Source organism: Chiloscyllium punctatum, chromosome 11, assembly GCF_047496795.1.
Source record: "Chiloscyllium punctatum isolate Juve2018m chromosome 11, sChiPun1.3, whole genome shotgun sequence".
Taxonomy (NCBI): Eukaryota; Metazoa; Chordata; class Chondrichthyes; order Orectolobiformes; family Hemiscylliidae; genus Chiloscyllium; species Chiloscyllium punctatum.
The window spans coordinates 20,099,889-20,119,374 of NC_092749.1; the positions used below are offsets into that span (position 1 = coordinate 20,099,889).

The 19,486-nt window shown below is 43.5% G+C and overlaps 1 protein-coding gene across 12 annotated transcripts in view; it reads right to left on the bottom strand.

Annotated features, from left to right (window-relative positions):
* smyd3 (SET and MYND domain containing 3) overlaps nucleotides 1-19,486 on the bottom strand; it is a 785,608-nt gene that overhangs the window by 59,247 nt on the left and 706,875 nt on the right. For all 12 annotated transcript variants that reach the window (XM_072580427.1, XM_072580432.1, XM_072580428.1 and 9 more), the window contains 2 exons: nucleotides 10,799-10,886; nucleotides 3,347-3,521 (listed from right to left, as the gene is read on the bottom strand). In XM_072580427.1, the coding sequence (XP_072436528.1) occupies nucleotides 3,347-3,521; nucleotides 10,799-10,886 (263 nt within the window). The remainder of the gene's footprint in view (nucleotides 1-3,346; nucleotides 3,522-10,798; nucleotides 10,887-19,486) is intronic.

Genomic DNA, 19,486 nt, shown 5'->3' on the forward strand with positions numbered 1-19,486 from the left:
ATTCAATTATTTGGGTTAATTTGGCTTGATAGGTTTATTTGGAATTGTATTTCAAAAGAGTATAAAAGGAATCTCTTAAGGGGAGGTACATTAGTTAATAAATTTATTGCTTACTGAAAGAGTACATAGAGGTCTCCTTAAGCTCTCATGGTGCAGTGGTAGTGTCCCTACTTGGGGGCCTGGATTCAAGTTCCATATCATCCAGAGATGTGTCATAACACATCCACAAAGGATGGCTAATGTGGTGCCACTCTTTAAGAAAGGTAGTAAGGACAAACCAGGGAACTATAGACCAGTGAGCCTGACGTCGGTGGTGGGCAGGTTGTTGGAGGGAATCCTGAGGGACAGGATGTACATGTATTTGGAAAGGCAAGGACTGATTAGGGATAGTCAATGTGGCTTTGTGTGTTGGAAATCATGTCTCACAAACTTGAATGAGTTTCTTGAAGAAATAACAAAGAGGATTGATGAGATAAAAGCGGTAGATATGATCTATATGGACTTCAGTAAGGTGTTCGACAAGGTTCCCCATGGGAGACTAATTAGCAAGGTTAGATCTCATGGGATACAGGGAGAACTAGCCATTTGGATACAGAACTGGCTCAAAGGTAGAAGACAGCGGGTGGTGGTGGAGGGTTGTTTTTCAGACTGGAGGCCTGTGACCAGTGGAGTGCCACAAGGATCAGTGCTGGGTCCACTACATTTTGTCATTTATATAAATGATTTGGATGCGAGCTTAAGAGGTATAGTTAGTAAGTTTGCAGATGACACCAAAATTGGAGGTGTAGTGGACAGCGAAGAGGGTTAGCTCAGATTACAACAGGATCTTGGTCAGATGGGCCAATGGGCTGAGAAGTGGCAGATGGAGTTTAATTCAGATAAATGTGAGGTGCTGCATTTTGGAAAAGCAAATCTTAGCAGGACTTATACACTTAATGGTAAGGCCCCAGGGAGTATTGCTGAACAAAGAGACCTTGGAGTGCAAGTTCATAGCTCCTTGAAAGTGGAGTCGCAGGTAGATAGGATAGTGAAGGTATGCTTTCTTTTACTGGTCAGAGTACTGAGTACAGGAGTTGGGAGGTCATGTTGTGGCTGTTCAAGACATTGGTTAGGCCATTGTTGGAATATTGCATGCAATTCTGGTCTCCTTCCTATCGGAAAGATGTTGTGAAACTTGAAAGGGTTCAGAAAAGATTAACAAGGATGTTGTCAGGGTTGGAGGATTTGAGCTACAGGGAGAGGCTGAACAGGCTGGGGCTGTTTTCCCTGGAGCGTCGGAGTTTGAGGGGTGACCTTACAGAGGTTTACAAAATTATGAGGGGCATGGATAGGGTAAATAGGCAAAGTCTTTTCCCTGGGGTGGGGGAGTCCAGAACTAGAGGGCATAGGTTTAGGGTGAGAGGGGAAAGATATAAAAAGGACCTAAGGGGCAACTTTTTCACGCAGAGGGTGGTGCGTGTATGGAATGAGCTGCCAGAGGAAGTGGTGGTGGCTGGTACAATTGCAACATTTAAGAGGCATCTGGATATGTATAAGAATAGGAAGGGTTTGGAGGGATATGGGCTAGGTGTTGGCAGGTGGGACTAGATTGGTTTGGGATATCTGGTCTGCCTAGATGGGTTGGACTGAAGGGTCTGTTTCCATGCTGTACATCTCTATGACTCTATAAGGTTGACGGAAAATATCTAAAGAGGGTCTCCTGGTACTAGATGGGTAGTGGCTAGGAGGTAAAGATCTATAAGGGTCTGAATAAATTTATAATCAAGGAAATGATCTTTTGTACTTTTCCATTTATTTAACATAGGGCGGCAGGTTGCAAAGGGCTTGAGGGAAACTCAGGGTTTAGATTCTGAGAATTGCCTCACCGATGCTGATACAAGTTAATTGGTCCGGCTGGAAATTAGCAGAAAATGAGGAGAATTTATAAAAGAAAAAGTCAAGATTTTAGAAATTGCCAGACAAGGCCCGTTCATAAATGTATTGCCTGCTGACATGGGCAGGTATCACAGATATCAGCAGAGTTGATTGAAGACTCTTCCTTGTAAGTCTCCTGGACATCAGAGCCAGGTTATTCAGTAGTGCCTCATACACTCACTCACATCTAAAGTAAAAGGTCACTCCAGAGAAGCTGATGTGGTTCTAATGTTACTAGATCAGTAATCCAGATCCCCAAGCTAATGGCCTGAGGACTGGGTGGTAAGTGTTACAAATGATCAACAAGAACATCGGGGAGGGGAAAGTTCCATTCATGTGTTCAAATTCCACTGTGGCACCTGGTGGAAAATAAATTCAATCCGAAATGTAGAGCAAGTCGTGATGATGGTCATCATGAAACTAGCATCAATGGTCATAAAAACCCATCGAATTGATTGATGGAAGGAAATCTGCTGTCTTTACCTGGTCTGGCCTACACGTAACGCCAGATCCACAGCAATGGGGTTGGCTTGTCGCTGCCCCCTGAAATTGTTGAGTAAGCCACTCAGTTCAAAGGGTTGGACAACAAATGATGACCCTCCCATCGAAGAACTCGCAAAGGACAAGCCTTGGATGACACTTGAGTACCGAGGGAGTGCTGCACTGTCCGAGGTGCTGTTCACAGAACAGGTTCTACGCTCCGTTCCCTTATCTTCTGAAAATATCGGAGGCAGTTAATCAGATGTAGGATTGTGGAAATCTGAAATACCCTCTGCTAAAAATAAGTTGAGGCTGGTGGGGAGGGGGGAAATTGAGATTAACAGATTTTTGTTAGGCAAGGACATTAAAAGGTTCCACAACCAAGGCAGGTAGATGAGGTTAAGACATTGTTGATCTCATGCAATGATGGAGTGGATTCAAAGAGCCTCATTCTGTGCAACATAAACTAACTTTTTGAGGATTTCGTGTCACATTTGTTATTGCAACTCTTAGGAGTTAACTTGAATTAAAAGTCAGCACAGGTTTTTCATTTGACAATTGAATTAAAGATACTATTCTCTGACATGGTCTTTTGGTTCCCCTTTCTGCAATCCTAAAGCAGTGGTCAAGAAGGGTAACCCAGAGAGAAATGCATCAAGGGATGGCCACCGCTGGCAGGAAACTGTTAAATCAGATTTATGATCAGAAAGAGTGAAACAAGATTATAGAGATAATCAAATGCACGGGCTTCTTTTTTATTGTGAGTGAGTTAAATTGAAATAGATTTCATTTTCAAATGATAATGGATGATTTTCTGTCACTCATAGATATACACACACACATTAACACTACCTTACACACATATTCTCTCTCATAAGAATACTCAGTCACACAGCATCTCAGCCACAGAAAAACAGAGGTAGCCCCACTGCAATGGAGTTTTGCCACTTACTGATACGGTCGGAGGGTCCTGACACTGTAACACAGGGCGTCCTCCCAGCGAGCAAGGTGAATACAGCCATCCATGGCAGCATCAAGCATCTTCAGCAGATAGAGGTTCGTGTCAGGGAGGACATCTCGATTCTTGTTGATGAAAGCCTGGCACACCTCCACCACCTCTTCCCAGTCTGTTATTAACTTCAGTTAAGGAATCAGGCAGGAAAATGAAACACAAACCAGAAAGATATTATTTTACAAAAGGCAGCTGGATTATACTAAGTAAGGGCATCTGCTCCATTCCTGAGGGCCTTGTGTTCCTGGTTGCTTTGTTCCTAGGCAAACATTTGACACATAATATAGCTCCAAAGCAATTGGTTTTCTTTTATATCAGAGTACTGTGCTCGACAGTTCAAAGCAGGAGGAGTGGAGACTTATTTACGGTTGTATGTGTGACCACATCCCTATTGTTGTTACAGCTTTTAAGCCCAACGTCTGGAACAGAAGCTCTGGGTTCAAGCCCACGCAAGGGCGTGTTGGCCACAGAAGGCACATCCATAAAATGGCCGAGCAATTTGACCGTCCGCCTATACGTCCCTCCAATACACCTGACAACAGGCAGCAAGAAAGGGTGAGTTTCCTGGTTGGTCATCCTGCAGAAGGTAATGGCAAATTACAGCACTGGTTTGTCCATAAGTGTGGGCCAATCCATAGGAAGTGCATGGCCCAGCCCTTTAGAATTGAGGATGGGAGAAAAGGCAGATAGGTACGTGAGGGGATCTTGTTCCTTTGAAACAACAAACACACCAGCCTACATATGCAGCATTCAGCACAGTATCCTCGATTAACTACTCACTTTTCCACTTCTTACCACCCTCCCCACTATACTGAGGCTATTAGAATTCCAAACTTGGCATCAAACTGACTCTGTTTCTGCCAAACTAACGTATCACTAGCCTTTGTCACCGTTCTATGTCTGCAGTGCAAGTCAGCTCTGATGAAGAGTCATCTAGACTCGAAGTGTTAGATTACTCTCTCTCCATGGATGCTACCTGACCCACTGCATTTCCAGCATTTTCTGTTTCTGGTATAGATTCCAGCATCTATAGTAATTTGCTTCGAGATGTTAGCCAAGGATGTGAATGACACTGGGAGACCATGCTTCTTGTCCATCCCTTGTTATGCTCAGGATGTAAGGATCAACCCTGCATTATGCAATTTGAGTCACATAGATGGCAGGGCAACAGGATTAAATGGAGATTGGTCCTTCTGGAATCTTTCGCATCAGCTGCCCCTCTCGGACATTTCAGTATAAATTTCGCTTTCAAGGAGGATTGGAATAGTGGAACATGGTCAAGGGAGAGATTGAGAAGAATATCATAGACATAGTTAAGGGGAATGCTAGATTAGCACATGACTGAGAGGAATGAAAGGTTAAATTCTTAGCTTTGATGGAAGTCTAAAATGAGGGAGATTTGTTTGAGATTTGTTAGTATACACCAGTCGGGCTGAATGGCCTATTTGCATGCTATAACTGCAATGAATCTCTTGCTTTTGTTTTGCTTCAGTGGAGATGTCCAATAAGGACTGTGAGCTCTTCATTTAGATTGTCATGTTCAACGATGATTACAGGCCCACTTGAGAACAAAATTTGTATAAAACCTTGAATTCAGACCAGAACAACGCACTTAGAATAGAAACCCTACAGTGTGGAAACAGGCCATTCAGCCCAACAAGTCCACACCGACCCTCCGAAGAGTAACCCACACAGACCCATTTCTTGACCTACATATCCCTGAACATTATGGGCAACTTAGCATAGCCATAACCTGCGCATCTTTGGACTGTGGGAGGAAACCCACACAGCCACAGGGAGAATGTGCAAACTCCACACAGACAGTTGCTGGAATCGAACCCGGGACCCTGGCACTGTGAGGCAGCAGTGCTAACCAATGAGACACCATGCTGCTTTATCAGGCTACTGCAATATGACATTGCTGGTGATTTTACCCGGGCTTGAATCCAAACTGACCTTCTTGGATTTCCATTACTTTTCTGAATGTCTTTTTTATTCATTCACAGGACGGGTGGATCAGTAGCTAGGCCGAAATTTTTGCCTCTCCCTGACTAGCCTCGTGAAGATGGCAGTGAGCTGCCTTCTTGACACACGGCAGTCCCTGGGACACTGAACGTGCTGATGGGAAGGGAGTTCTGAGATTCTATCCAGCAACAGTGAAGAGATAGGGATATGGATGGAGGGGGCTTGGTGGGGAAGTCACAGTGAGTGGTGTTCACATGGATCTGACGCCCTTGTACTTTTAAGCATTGAGGTAATGGGTTTGGATTCTGTTGTGCTGTGTCTCTTTCATATTTTGAAGGTGTGTGCTAGTTTAATCCCTGAGTAGTTTTTTGAATCTGGATGTCACCCTTCCTTTGAACATTGGTACTGAAAGGTTTGGCTATATGACCTTGGACAATTTTTTCTTTACTATCAAAATTCCGAACCAGAATAGGCCATTGGTCCCATTAAGCCTGCTCCACCAGTCAATAAGATCATGGCTGACCTGATTGAGGCCTCAGTTCCATTTTCTTGCCTTGCCCAGTACCCTCTAACTCCCCCCCCAACTTGTTCATGAAGAATTATTCTATCTCTCTGCCTTAAAAACATTCCATGACACAGCCTCCATCCCTGTCTGGGGAACAGAATTCTGAAGACCAATGACCCTTGTGAGAGGAACAATTCTTCATGACCTGCAGCTTAAATAGGAAACGCCTTATTTTTAAACTGTTTTCCAATCTCTCCCACATGAAGAAACATCTTTCCAGCATCCACTCCGTTAAATCCCCTCATAACACGGCTGTGAAACTCGTTCAAGACCTTGACCCACATTCATCTCACTGCCACTTGTATCTCATTTAATCCCACTGCTTTGGTGTTTATCATTTCTTTCAGTGCGGTTCTGGCTTCATTCAGATTGATGCGAGATTTCATCCCTAGTTTTAACAGCTACCCTTGCCTGTTCTTGGGTTTTCCTCATTCACAAGACCATTAAACTATCGGCTCCACCTCCTGTTTTTTCATCCTCTTCCAATGAGTTATTCCACCCGCATCCGTCATTAGACACACATTTCCCACATCTTCTATTAACCTATCTCCAGCAGCTGCCATTCTCGAGAAAACACGGATAATAAGGCCATAAAAATGCAAACTAAACACTAGGGTTTATTTCTAGAGGGTTGGATGGAAATGCAAAGAGCTTGTGTTAAATGTGTACAGAAGGCTTGGTTAGACCACTGGGTAATCATCTGGTCTCCATAGAAACAAACAATAGAGGCACCGGAGAAGGTGTGAACAAGATTCCCACCAAGGGGATTAGATTAGATTAGATTAGATTCCCTACAGCGTGGAAACAGGCCCTTCGACCCAACAAGTCCACACCGATCCTCCGAAGAGAAACCCACCCAGACCCAGCTCCCTCTGACTAATGCACTTAACACTGGGCAATTTAGCATGGCCAGTTCACATGATCTGCGCATCTTTGGACTGTGGGAGGAAACCGGAGCACCTGGAGGAAACCCACGCAGACACGGGGAGAATGTGTTGCACCTGGCAGGAATGATTGAACAGGTTGGGGTGTTTCTCTCTGGCAATAAAAACTGAGCAGCTGCTGATAGGGATCAGCAAGATTATAAAAGAAGTTTGATCGGGTGAAGGTAGACAAATATTTGTGAAGGGGACCAAAATTAGATGCCATGAATAGATGCTTCTCACCAATGAGTCTGACTTAAAAGACACTTGCTTAGTTTGAGAATGGTGAGAATATAGAACGTCTGACTTTTTAAAATTCATTCATGGGATGAGGCCGTCAGTGCCCATCCCTAATTGCCCAGATGGCAATTTATGAGTCAACCACATTGTTATGGGTCTAGAGTCACACGTAGGCCAGACCAGGAGGGGACAGCAGATTTCCTTCTCTGAAGGATATTTGTGAACCAGATAGAGTTTTCCAACAATTGACAATGGATTCATGGTCATCATTAGACTCCTAATTCCAGATCAAGGAGCAATTGGAGGAGTTAGTGTTGTGGTAATGACACTAGGTTAGCATTCTGGAACCTCAGCCCAACACAATCCCATCATGACAAGTGGTGAAATTTGAACTTGATTTTCTTTTTAAAATGCGCTTGTTCAATGGCAGCCCTGTAACCACTGTTAATTGTCATAGAAATCCAACTGGTTCACTACTGTACTTCAGGGAAATAGTTTCAAGCATAAGAGCCTCCTTTGCTTGGTCTGACCTACACGTGACTCCAGATCTACAGCAATGTTGTTGACTCATGACTCCCCTTTGAATGATTAGGCATGGGACGGCAATAAATACAGTGACACCCATGAATGAATTGAAACAAAATTGAAGTGTATGACACAGAGCAAGTGTGGTAAGGAACTGGGAGAAAAAGAAATAAAAGGAGTTGGTGACTTTTGGTGAAAGGCTTTGGAAGAGGCTTTTGTGGAACAGAATGACCTTGATCAGTTTTGGTTGTGCTGTACAGGTTAAAGGTTGAGCTCTCCTAATCTTCATGTGTGTCCAAGGGCAGCTTAATGGGACTGCTACTCAAAGTGATCGACTGTTTTAATAATTTGAGTCATCTCCTGAGCCGCGCCCACAGTGTTACTATTCTAACACAGCAATAAGGACATTCTGCTCTCATTGGCCAGTAAATTCTTTGCTGCAGAGGGCCGTCGAGGCTGAGTCATTAAGTATATCCAAGGCTCAGATAGATAGATTTTTAACCAGTGAGGCAATGATAGATTATGGTGAAAAGACAAGAAAGTGGAGTTGAGGACGATCAGATCAGCCACTCTCTTGTTGAACGGCGAAGCAGACTCGATGGGCTGAATGGCCTACTTCTGCTCCTACATTTTGTGGGACCATTGTCCTTTCTGACTTCCTTCCCTGTCCTTCCTCCTGTGTTTGCCTCCTGGTTTGAGCTCTGCCTTGCTGCTTTTGATGCACCATCACTTTGTGAGTGAGGCAATCCCGGTTCCCACATCCATTGTTCCAGTAATGGCCATTTTTAGGCATTTCACTGCAGTAACAAATAGTCTGGTATTGCTGGATGTAATGGCACTATTAGCAGCTTCTCTTCCTCCCTGGATCACCATTAGCCATTCTTTAGTCTGCCTAACTGCTGGTCTTTCTCTCTCTCTCTCTCCCTCCCTCCCTGGGCTCTATCTCCACCTATCGTAATTCCTTCTCCTCCCTCTCCCTCCTTCCCTACTCTCGGTCTTCTACATATATACCATCTTTTCCCAGCGACAATCAGTTCCCAAGAAGAGTCAGCGGACCTGAAGCATTGACTCTGTTTTCTCTCCACAGATGCTGCCAGACCTGCTGAGTTTCTCCAGCATTCTCAGATTTTATAACAATGAAGCTTGGACTGACAATGACCACATATGAAGAAGGGCTTATGCCCGAAACATCGGTTCTCTTGCTCCTCAGATGCTGCCTGACCGGCTGTGCTTTTCCAGCACCATGCTCTTGACTCTGATCTTCAGCATCTGCGGTCTTCACTTTCTCCATACTACCCAATGCCAGGCAATGGCCGTCTCTGATAAGGGAGAACTTGATCAGTTTACTTGACGTTCAACGGCATTACTATTGCTGAATCTGAATCACTACTAACATAATCAAGGATTCCTCCCAACCTGATTGTACTCTCTTCCACCCAATTGCATCAGGCAGAAGATACAAAAGTTAGTATACATGTACCAATAGATTCAAGAACAGCTTCTTTCCTGCTTTTATCAGACATATGAACAGATTTTTTATATATTAGAGTTGATCTTTCTCTGCATCGTCACTGTAGCTGCAACATTATCATTGAATCCCTACAGTGTGGAAGCAGGCCATTCAGCCTGTTAAGTCCACACTGATTTTCCAAAGAGCATCCCACTCAGAACCACCTCCACTGCCCTACCCTTGTAACCCTGCATTCCCCATGGCCAACCCACCTAGCCTGCATATTCCTGGACACTATGGGCAATTTAACATAGCTGATCCACCTAACCTGCACATCTTTGGACTGTAGGAGGAAATCCACACGGACACAGGGAGAATATGCAAACTCCATACAGACGGTCATCTGAGGCTGGAATTGACCCGGGTCCCTGGCGCTGTGAGGCAGCAGTGCTAACCACTGAGCCACCGTGCTGTCACACAGGTATTATGTAAGGTATGACTTGCCTGGTTAGCATGCAAAACAATACTTTTTACTGGATCTCAGTAGATGTGACACTAATCAATCAAATCAAACAAAATCAAATCATTGACCAGATGCCTAATTGGACCAGCCAAATAAATACTGTAATCAACACAAAAGCAGATCAGAGTCAGTGAATTCTGTGGTGAGTAATTCACCTCCTGATTCTCCAAAGCCTGTCCACCATGTACTAGGTACAACTGAGGAGTGTGATGGAAGGTGCCCAACTAGTCTGGATGAGTGCAGCTCCAGCAATACTCAAAAAGCTCAGTGTCATTCGGGTCTGTTTCATTGATATGTCCTACACCAACTTAAACAATCACTTCCTTCACACAGTGGCAGCAGTATGTACCATATACACAAAACACTGCATCAATTTACCAAGATGCCATCAACAGCACATTCTAAAACCACTTAGGGGAAACAAGGGCAACAGATACGTGGAATCTGCAAAGTTCCCCTCCACGTCACATACCATCCTGACTTGGGAATATATTGCCATATCTTTATTGTCAGTGGGTCAGTGGTATGGATGATTGCATAAAAGGCAAATTATCATACATTGCATGGAGTTTCTAGAGTTAGGCTTTTGACCTTGCTAGGCCATTGTGATGACGTCACTGCTGAGGGACTTTCCCTGCACGGCTTCTGGTTTGGTTAGATTCATTGAATTGTAGAATCTCTACAATGGGGAACAAGGCCATTCAACCCATCAAGTCTGTGAAGAGCATCCCACCCAGACCCAGCCCTCCCTCTATCCCTGTAATCCTGCATTTCCCATAATAAATCCATTAAGCCTACACATCCCTGGACACTACGTGCAATCCAGCATGGCCAATTCACCTAACCTGCAAAAACCCAGCAGCAGTATCAGGCTGGTTGAGAGGTGACCCCCTTGAAGTTGGGTCAGCGATGTGGTTTGGGGGATGGGGATGCCCACATGACTGAAGATTGTCTGGTTTCTGAAATTTTCCATACCTTTGGGCATGCCTTTGGCTGTGAGCTCTGCTCTGATCACCTTGGGATATTAGAATTACGGAAAGATGTTGAACATAGTCCAGATAAACAAAACCAGGAAAAAGAGGAAAGTTGTGCATGACATGCCTCAATGTGGGAAAGGTTATTGTGTGAGCTATATCTCGCATCACCCACACAGCTGGAACTGTTCTCAATGGTGGCTGATGTCTTCACGTCATCAGGATACTTCCTGCAGACTGTAATTTCTCCACTTTCGGAATCGATTCTTTGATTTCCTTCCAGGCGTGTTTCTCTCCCGCCAGCATGTCTGAATCCTGCACAGAATGAGAAGGAAAGTTCATAGCTTTGACTGTGTCAGGGTAACTTCCATCAAATTCCCCACTCGTCCCTTCACCCCAGTCTCACTTACACAGAAAGCTAATTACTATGGATGCTGGAAATCTGAAATCAAAAGAGAAAGTGCTGGAGAAACTCAGCAGGCCTGGGGAGAGATAAACAGAGGATAACATTTCAAGTTCGATACCGCTGACATGTTCTTCAGAAGAGTCATATTGGACTCAAAACGTTAACTCTGATTCTCTCTCCATAGATGCTGCCAGACTACTGAGTTTCTCCAGCATTCTCTTTTTATCCCATTCTCATTACCTGGAAATGGTGAGGAAATGATTAGGAACTGCTCCTCAAGTCTTCTACTCCCTCCCTACTCAACGAAACACCAAGAGTTTACGTCTGACAGCAACAGACAATCTTGGAGCCTGTTATATGAACAGATGCTGGGAGTGTTAACTGCTCTGTAAGCCCACCTATGTCTGCTGTTAGTGCTGACAAAGTGCTTTTCTAAGATTATTAAACATGTCAGGCTCTTGAAAGATGACATTTCTACCGACTGACTACAGCTGCCTTTGTAACCTTTCTTCAACAACAGTGTGGGAAAACTAAGAACCGCATTGCAAAATAAGACTTAAACACAAAAAAAAACTTAACTGTCTGTCAGGTGTTTTTGGACAGCCTGTAAGACATTAGTAATTTATTCATCTATTTGTCTTATTCGTTGACAGATTTGGACATCACTGGCGAGATCAGCATTTATTACCCAGCCCTAGTTTGACTGAAGGTGATATTACAGGAGGGTCACCAACGTTAGGGCAGGAGTGCCAGGATTTTTACCCAGTAACACTGAAACAGAGATATGTCAGCGTTTTGGAGGGGAACTTGCCAGTGGTGCTGTTTCCATGTGCCAGCTACCTTTGCCCTCTTAGGTGCAGGTTTGCAAGTGCTCCTGAAGGTGAGTTACTGCAGTGCAACTTCTGATGATGCACACTGCTGTAGGGGGTAAATGTGGAAGTAGGGGGTAGATGTGGAAGGAGGTAGATAGGTTGCTGATCAAGCGGGCAGCTTTGTCCTGGATGGTGTCAAGCTTCTTGAGTCTGGTTTGGCCTGCACTCATTCCACGGCACACCTGGTTTCTGCCTTGTAAATTTTGGACTGGCTTTGGAGAATCAGGAGGTGAAGTACTCACCACAGGGTTCTAGTTCTGACCTGGTCTTACAGCTCTTGAGTATTTATATAGTTATTCCAGTTCAGTTTCTGGTCATTGGCTAATCCAACGATTTTGTTGATGTTGGGAGATTCGGTGATGGCAAAATCTTTGAAGATGGTTAGGCTTTTTCTTGTTGGAGATAGTTACTTGGCACAAGCTGCATGGGAAATGATACTTCCCACTTATCAGCCCAAGCCTGAATATTGTCCAATGAAGGGCTTTTGCCCGAAACGTCGATTGCGAAGCTACTTGGATGCTGCCTGAACTGCTGTGCTCTTCCAGCACCACTAATCCAGAATCTGGTTTCCAGCATCTGCAGTCATTGTTTTTACCTCCTGAATATTGTCCAAGTCTTTCTGCATGTGATCACAAGTGCTTCAGTCCTTGAGAACTTGCAAATGCTAATGAACATTGTGCGATCATCAAATAACATCCCCATGTATGATGAAGGGAAGATCATTGATGAATTATATGAAGATGCTTGAGCCGAGGACACTTTCCTGAGAAACCCATGCAGTGACCTTCTGTAACTGAGGTGGGTGATCCTCAACAATCACAACCAACTTCCTGGGTTTAATTCCAATGAGTTGAGAATTTTTTCCCTCATTCCCATTGGTTTCAATATTACTTGGTCAACATTTATCTTGGTAAAGACATTCACCCACTGTCCTGCTCTGGTGCCCATGTTTGGAGTATGACTGTAATGAGGTCTCGAGGCAAAAGGCCCTGCCAAAAAGTGAGGTGAAAGTGAGGACTGCAGATGCTGAGATCAGAGTGTGCTGAAAACGCACAGTAGGTCAGGCAGCATCTGACGAGCTGGAAAATCAACGTTTTGGGCAAAAGCCCTGCATCAGGTCTCATTTCTGATGAAGAACTTTTGCCCAAAACATTGATTTTGCTGCTTCTCGGATTCTATCTGACCTGCTGTGCTTTTCTAGCACCACCTTAATCTGGACCCTGCCAGAAAATGAACTGAGCATCAGGGAGCCTGTTATTAATAACCAAGTGTTGTTTGACAGCACTGTCAATGACCTTTACCGTCGCCTTGCCAGTGATTGAGAAATGGGCAGTTGCTGAAAATGTGTTGCTGGAAAAACACAGCAGGTCAGGCAGCATCCAAGGAACAGGAGAATCGACGTTTCGGGCATAAATGGGCAGTTAGCCAGCTTGGGTTTTTCCTGCTTTTTGCGATTGGACATCCCTGGGCAGCTTTTCACAGTGGTGGATTGATGCTAGGGGCAAGTTTTGATACAATAGAGTAGCCATTTCTGAGGGCGGTCAAGAGGCTGGAGTCACATGCAATCAAAATCAGGTAAAGGCCAGCAGATTTCCTTCCCGAAAGAACTTCATTCAATCAGATGATTTTTCCGACATTCTGCCAGTTTTATGTGGCACTGGCATTTTATTACCGCTTTGTATTTAATTAATTGGATGTAAATTTATCAAATATCATGGTGGGATTTGAAACGATTTCTGTAGATCAGTGGTTGAAGTCTCTGGATTACAATTTAGCAATATTACCATTCTGATCTGGATTGTATCGTGTACTCAATACTCTGACCAATAAAGGAAAGCATTACAAATGCCTTCTTCACTATCCTATTTACCTGCAACTCCTGATAAGGTTTGCTTTCCCAAAATGCAGCACCTCACATTTCTCAGTATTAACTTACTGAAATTTCGGAGAATAAAATCTCCTCTTCCAACTGTTTGTAAACACGTAGCAATAGATTTAAAATCAACTTCTTCTCCGCTGTTATCAAACTTACGGACAGACGTCTCATATACTAGAGTTGATCTTTCTCTACAACTTCACTGTTGTTGTAACACTACATTCTGCCTTCTGATGTACTTATGTAAGACATAATTTATATGGTTTTCACACAACACAACATGTTTCACTGTATCTCAGTATGCGTGACAATAATAAATCAAATCAAATCAGTTGGAAGTATTAAGTAAATATTCCTTGGAGGTTACTGGAAGTTACTTGCATTAGTGTCTTCAGAAACCAAGTAGGATACAATCTCATGCCCCTGTGATGTGACAGATCATGGAGTTTGCTGTGAACTGGCCAGTTTCATCTGTTTTTTCCTTTTGAGCCATCTGTGTCAGCCTTTGTGGGGGCTCGAGTCAAAGAAGGCTGGATTTAAATTATACATCGATTAGATTACCTTATTGCTTAAATTTGATCTGCCATAACTACGTATTATTAATAAATGGTTACATTTTCTGTTTGAGCTCTAGACTTGGTGATTGGGTATCAGGTATTCTGATTAAGAATACCTGATAGACAAAGTCTGATTAGGAACCATTGGGACTACTTTGAGCATTAATGAGGATTGTAATTTTCCTATGTTGTGAATACAGGGATAGGGAGGCTGATTTGATTTGGCTGTCTGTCCCTTTGTCATAACAACATAAAGTCATAGAGTTTTAGAGCTGTACATCACGCAAACAGACTCTTCGGTCCAACTCGTCCATGCTGACCAGATATCCTAACCTAATCTAGTCCCATTTGCCAGCACTTGGACCATATCCATCTTAACTCTTCCTATTCATATACCCATCCAGATGCCTTTTAAATATAATTGTACCAGCCTCCATCACTTCCTCTGACAGCTTATTCCGTACACGCACCACACACTGTGTGAAAATATTGCCCCTTAGGTCCCTTTTAAACTTTTCCCCTCTTGCCCTAAACCTCTAGTTCTGGACTCCCCATCCCAGGGAAAAGACCTTGTCTATTCACCCTATCCATGCCCTTCATGATTTTATAAACCTCTATAAGATCATCCCTCAGTATCCGATGCTCCAGGGAAAATAGTGCCAGCCTGTTCAGCCTCTCCCTATAGAGCAAACCTTCCAACCCGAGCAACATCCTTGTAAATCTTTTCTGAACCCTTTCAAATTTCACAACATAATTTCTATCGGAGGTCCAGAATTGCACACAACATCTACCTAGTAGGATTTGGTTTCACTTTTTGTCTGAAAAATAGCACCTTCAACAAAGCAGCACTCCTTCAATGTTGTATCGGAGAGTCAGTCAGGACCTTTTCAAGTCTCTGCATCAGGATTTGAACATCCGACTCGGAGACCAGGATGTTATTCATCAAGCCACAGCTGAGAAGTGCAAAAGAAATCTGAGTGCAGTACCTTTCCTGCTGCTGGCCTCTGACTGCAGTGTTTAGTCCTCTCAGCAACTCATATACTGAAACAGTTTGTGCATACATACACTGAGCCCTGGGCAATATCCAGGCTTGGGCTAATAAAATCACATAGCTTTCTCCCCATCCTAGTCATTGTTCAGTCTGTCCAGGTATGCTGCTTTCTGCTACCAGGCAGCATGGGAGAAGGAAGAGAGAAAGGCACACATTTTCTCACATACATACACACTCTCTCTCACGCCCACGGACATTTTCTCTCCCACACACACACACACACAGTCTCTCTCTCACACACACATACGCAAACACTCTCACACATACAAACACTTAGACACACAGGTACACACAAACACTCACAAGCACACAACACATTCACACATACACACAAACACTCTCACATATACAAACACACTTACACACACATGTACATACAAACTCGCACACAAAACACATTCACACATACACACACTCTCACACATACAAACACACTTACACACACATGCAAACACTTACACTTACACACACATGTATACACAAACACACACACAAAACACATTCACACATACACACAAACACACACACTCACACACAAAATACTCACACTCACACACACAAACTCTCACTCCCACATACACACTATCTGTGAGCCTCAGTGAGTTTTCTTTCATCATCCTCCCAATCCTGTCTCACTAACTATCTACTGTGCCCCTGTGGAATCCCCTTTGTCCTATTCTCTCACTCGCTGCAGATGAAAACATTGGCCACTGCTGGGACCTTCTGGGAATCCTGGCATTGCAGCCAGCTGCAAAGGTCAAGTGCTGCCAGTCTGCAGCTATCCTGCAGGGTTCATTTTATTTGCCAGATGTCACATGACACCAGCTTACAGTCCAACAGATTTATTTGAAATCACAAGCTTTCGGAGCGCTGCCCCTTCATCAGGTGAAGCCAAGTTCCTTTGTTATATCATCATAAAACATGTGCATGCTGCATGTTTATATTTACAAGTTCATTATAAATCATCAGAAGATCAGCACAGTTTCTTTACTCTATTGTAGAAGCGCTCCACTGTGCATCAGAAGGAAACCTTCAGGAAGTAATACCTGGCACTACACTATGCTGCGTAAAGATGAGGGCAAGCTGGTTGCTCGAAGGAAGCTCTGTTTGTATCTTCATAAATGGTGGGTGTTCCAACAGGCTCGGAAGTCCTCGATGTGTTTAGGGCGCGCTGCACTCCCACTGAATACTCTCAGACATGCAGCCACTTTCCTGGCCTGCATTTGATGTGGTTCTGCAGCCACCCCTCTGAGCTACTGCCTGCAGATGGTTCTGATTAGAATCCAGTCAGCGAGTCATCTTAGATACTTAACTCTGGCAAGATTACCTCTACACAAGGATTCATGGGACCCAGGGGCAATTTAGTCCCTCAGCTTTCTTTTGCGGGGGGAAGGGTATAAAGTCAGATCCAGCTGCAAACTTTGCTGGTTTTGGCCAGAATCGTGCAGCATCTGCTGTATGATTAGGAAACAGCCCATTCTCCAAAACAAAAGTCTAAAGTGAGGATGTTCAGTCATAAATTAGTAGCCAGAGGCATTTTGTAAAACAAAGCTGTCAACCTGGGCTCACCTCTCAGGGGTCTTCATTGAAAGGATTCTTATCACCAAGATGGAGAGAGGAAGGGGGACAGAGAAGTGAGTGAGAGGGAAAGAGGGAGAGAGAGAGAGAGAGAGAGAGAGAGAGAGAAAGACAGAAAGAGAAGGAAAGAAAGAGAGAGAGAGAGAGAGACATAAACTACCAGAATGGAAACTTGGAAAGACCAGTTCCGACCAGCCCCATTTCATTACAATTCCAGATGGGATACTCCCAAAAGATCAAACCTCAATCTGTCCGTAAGAATGTGGGTTATGACCCATTGTCACAGTACTCTGCTCTATATACCTTTCTCGAAGTCTTCTGTAGCCATTAAGCTCATATCACTTGCAGCATGGTGTCAAGAATGCTGCAGCTGAAATGGTGTGGATTTTCAGGGCTCTAAGAGAGTCAGTTGCTGAAAGGAACAGCAAGGAAGAAGTAAAACAAAAATCTGCAACTGGGAATTACTGGGTGAGTCAAAATGGCTGTGTAATTTCCATTGCCTGCAGTTGTGGAAATTAAAGGAGATGCGAGACAGAATTGGAGATTTTTTTTTCCCATTCTTACTGACAAAGCAATGAATAGCTACAAAATTAATTTAAGAAAACTTCAGCAAAATAAGTGTTTTTTTTTCGTTGGGAAAGAATGTTACAAGGTGTATTGCAGTCCAGCACTCTCTGAGGAACAGCAGTGTTTGACTCCAGAAATTTTGAAGGATCACTTTGAACTTCATATTGTTACTTCTGAATGGTATGTGTTCTACATCAGAGTTCGGAGGAAAGAGAGATTATTAACTTGTATATGGCAGCACTGATATATCGATTAAATCCTGAGAGCTTGGACAAATGAAAGATGATCTCAGCAGAGACAGAAGTGTGTTAGGCATAAGAGATTCTGCCATGAGAACACATCTGCTGAGACAGGAGAAAGCTAATCTCAAGAAAGCTACTAACATGTGCAGAAACTCTGGGGCGGTCAGTCACAGCTCGAAGATATGAACGAAAGAACAGGTGAAGCTTTGCACTATGCTGATAGATTTTTAAACTAAATTGAGAATGACATATTGGAAAGAAAAAAACATTTGCAAAAAGCCAGCAAAAAGACCAAGGCCATAGGGTAGGATGTAGATATTGAGAAGGACATCACATGAAATAAAGGAAATGACGCCTAGCATAGGAAAGCATGTTCTAACTGCAAAAGGCTGGATCACTTTGCTCATAAGTGTAGAGCTAGAAAGAAGCAAAGTCAGCCTATAAAGGCGGCAGCTAGTGAGATATTAGCCAAAGAGTCTGATGAATCATTCAAGACTAGATTGGCATCGTCAGATCTATGGTGAGAAATGGTTCATGACCAACTGAATGATGACGATAGAAAGAGAGCATGAAGTGAATGTGAAGTATCGGACTGTGCCACATCATGAGCTTCACAGAATTCTGCAAAGTCAGGTGAGATGGTGTCCCAAAAATGTCGCCCTCAAAGTAAGATTGAGGCCAAATGACAGACCAGTCGTCATCCCAAGAGGGAAAATGAGCGCCCAGTGAAACAGAAAGGATGAGGATCTAGAATTCAAGACAGCAGATGTGAAGCAAGATTCTCTCATCTAAGCTGAAGCAAGTGGAAAGCTTGAACTAATAAACCTCAATGTGCTAGAAGAGATTTGCAGTGTTTCATGCATCACTGACTGCCCAAAAGATTCTTAAAGATTGCAAAGATTTGTCTTCCAGATCTTGGATGTGTTCCATAGTGGATATCATCTCAGAGTAGATGCTTGTGTGAGACCACCTCAGCATCAGCCAAGAGGAGTTCCAACTGCCCTCAAGTCCAGCGTGAAAGAATAACAAAGAAGAATTTGAAACCAAGGGTGTAATCAAGAGAGAGACGGCGCCTATAAACTGAATAGCAGCCATGAAAGAAACTGGAAAACTGAGAGAATGCATAGATCAAAATGATCTGAGTAAAGCTTTTGACGAGATGGCCAACCTCCCATCTATAGAATCCATCTACCAGGCCCACTGTCAAGGATAGGCCGCCAGCATTCTCAAAGATCCCTCCTACCCTGGCAATGTTTTTCGACAACCTCTACCATCGGGGAGAAGGTACAGAAGCCTGAACACATGCACCAGCCGGTTTCGCAACAGTTTCTACCGTACTGTTGTTAGAATGCTGAATGGATACACAAAATCTTAACCTTTGCCTGTACCTGTGGTTTTGTTCTTTCCGCTGTTGACCTATTGTTGACTTATCTATGTTACTTAACTGTGTGCTCTGCCTGTATTGCTTGCAAGACAAAGCTTTTCACTGTGCCTTGGTACACGTGACAATAAATTCAATTCATTCATTCATTCATTCAATCCATGTTCCTACCCCATGGCAACCGTTGAAGGTTTGCCATAACTTTCCATGATTTTACCACCTTCAATGTAGAGGTTGGCTACAATCAAGTAATGCAGCAATTTTCTTTTGAACTATATTCTGGATGCCATTTGGAAGGTAAGATTGTTTTGTTTGCTGTAAGAACCATGTGATTTTATTTTGTGTCATTAAAAAACTGTGGACTACAAGGAGAAAGAACTGTTTT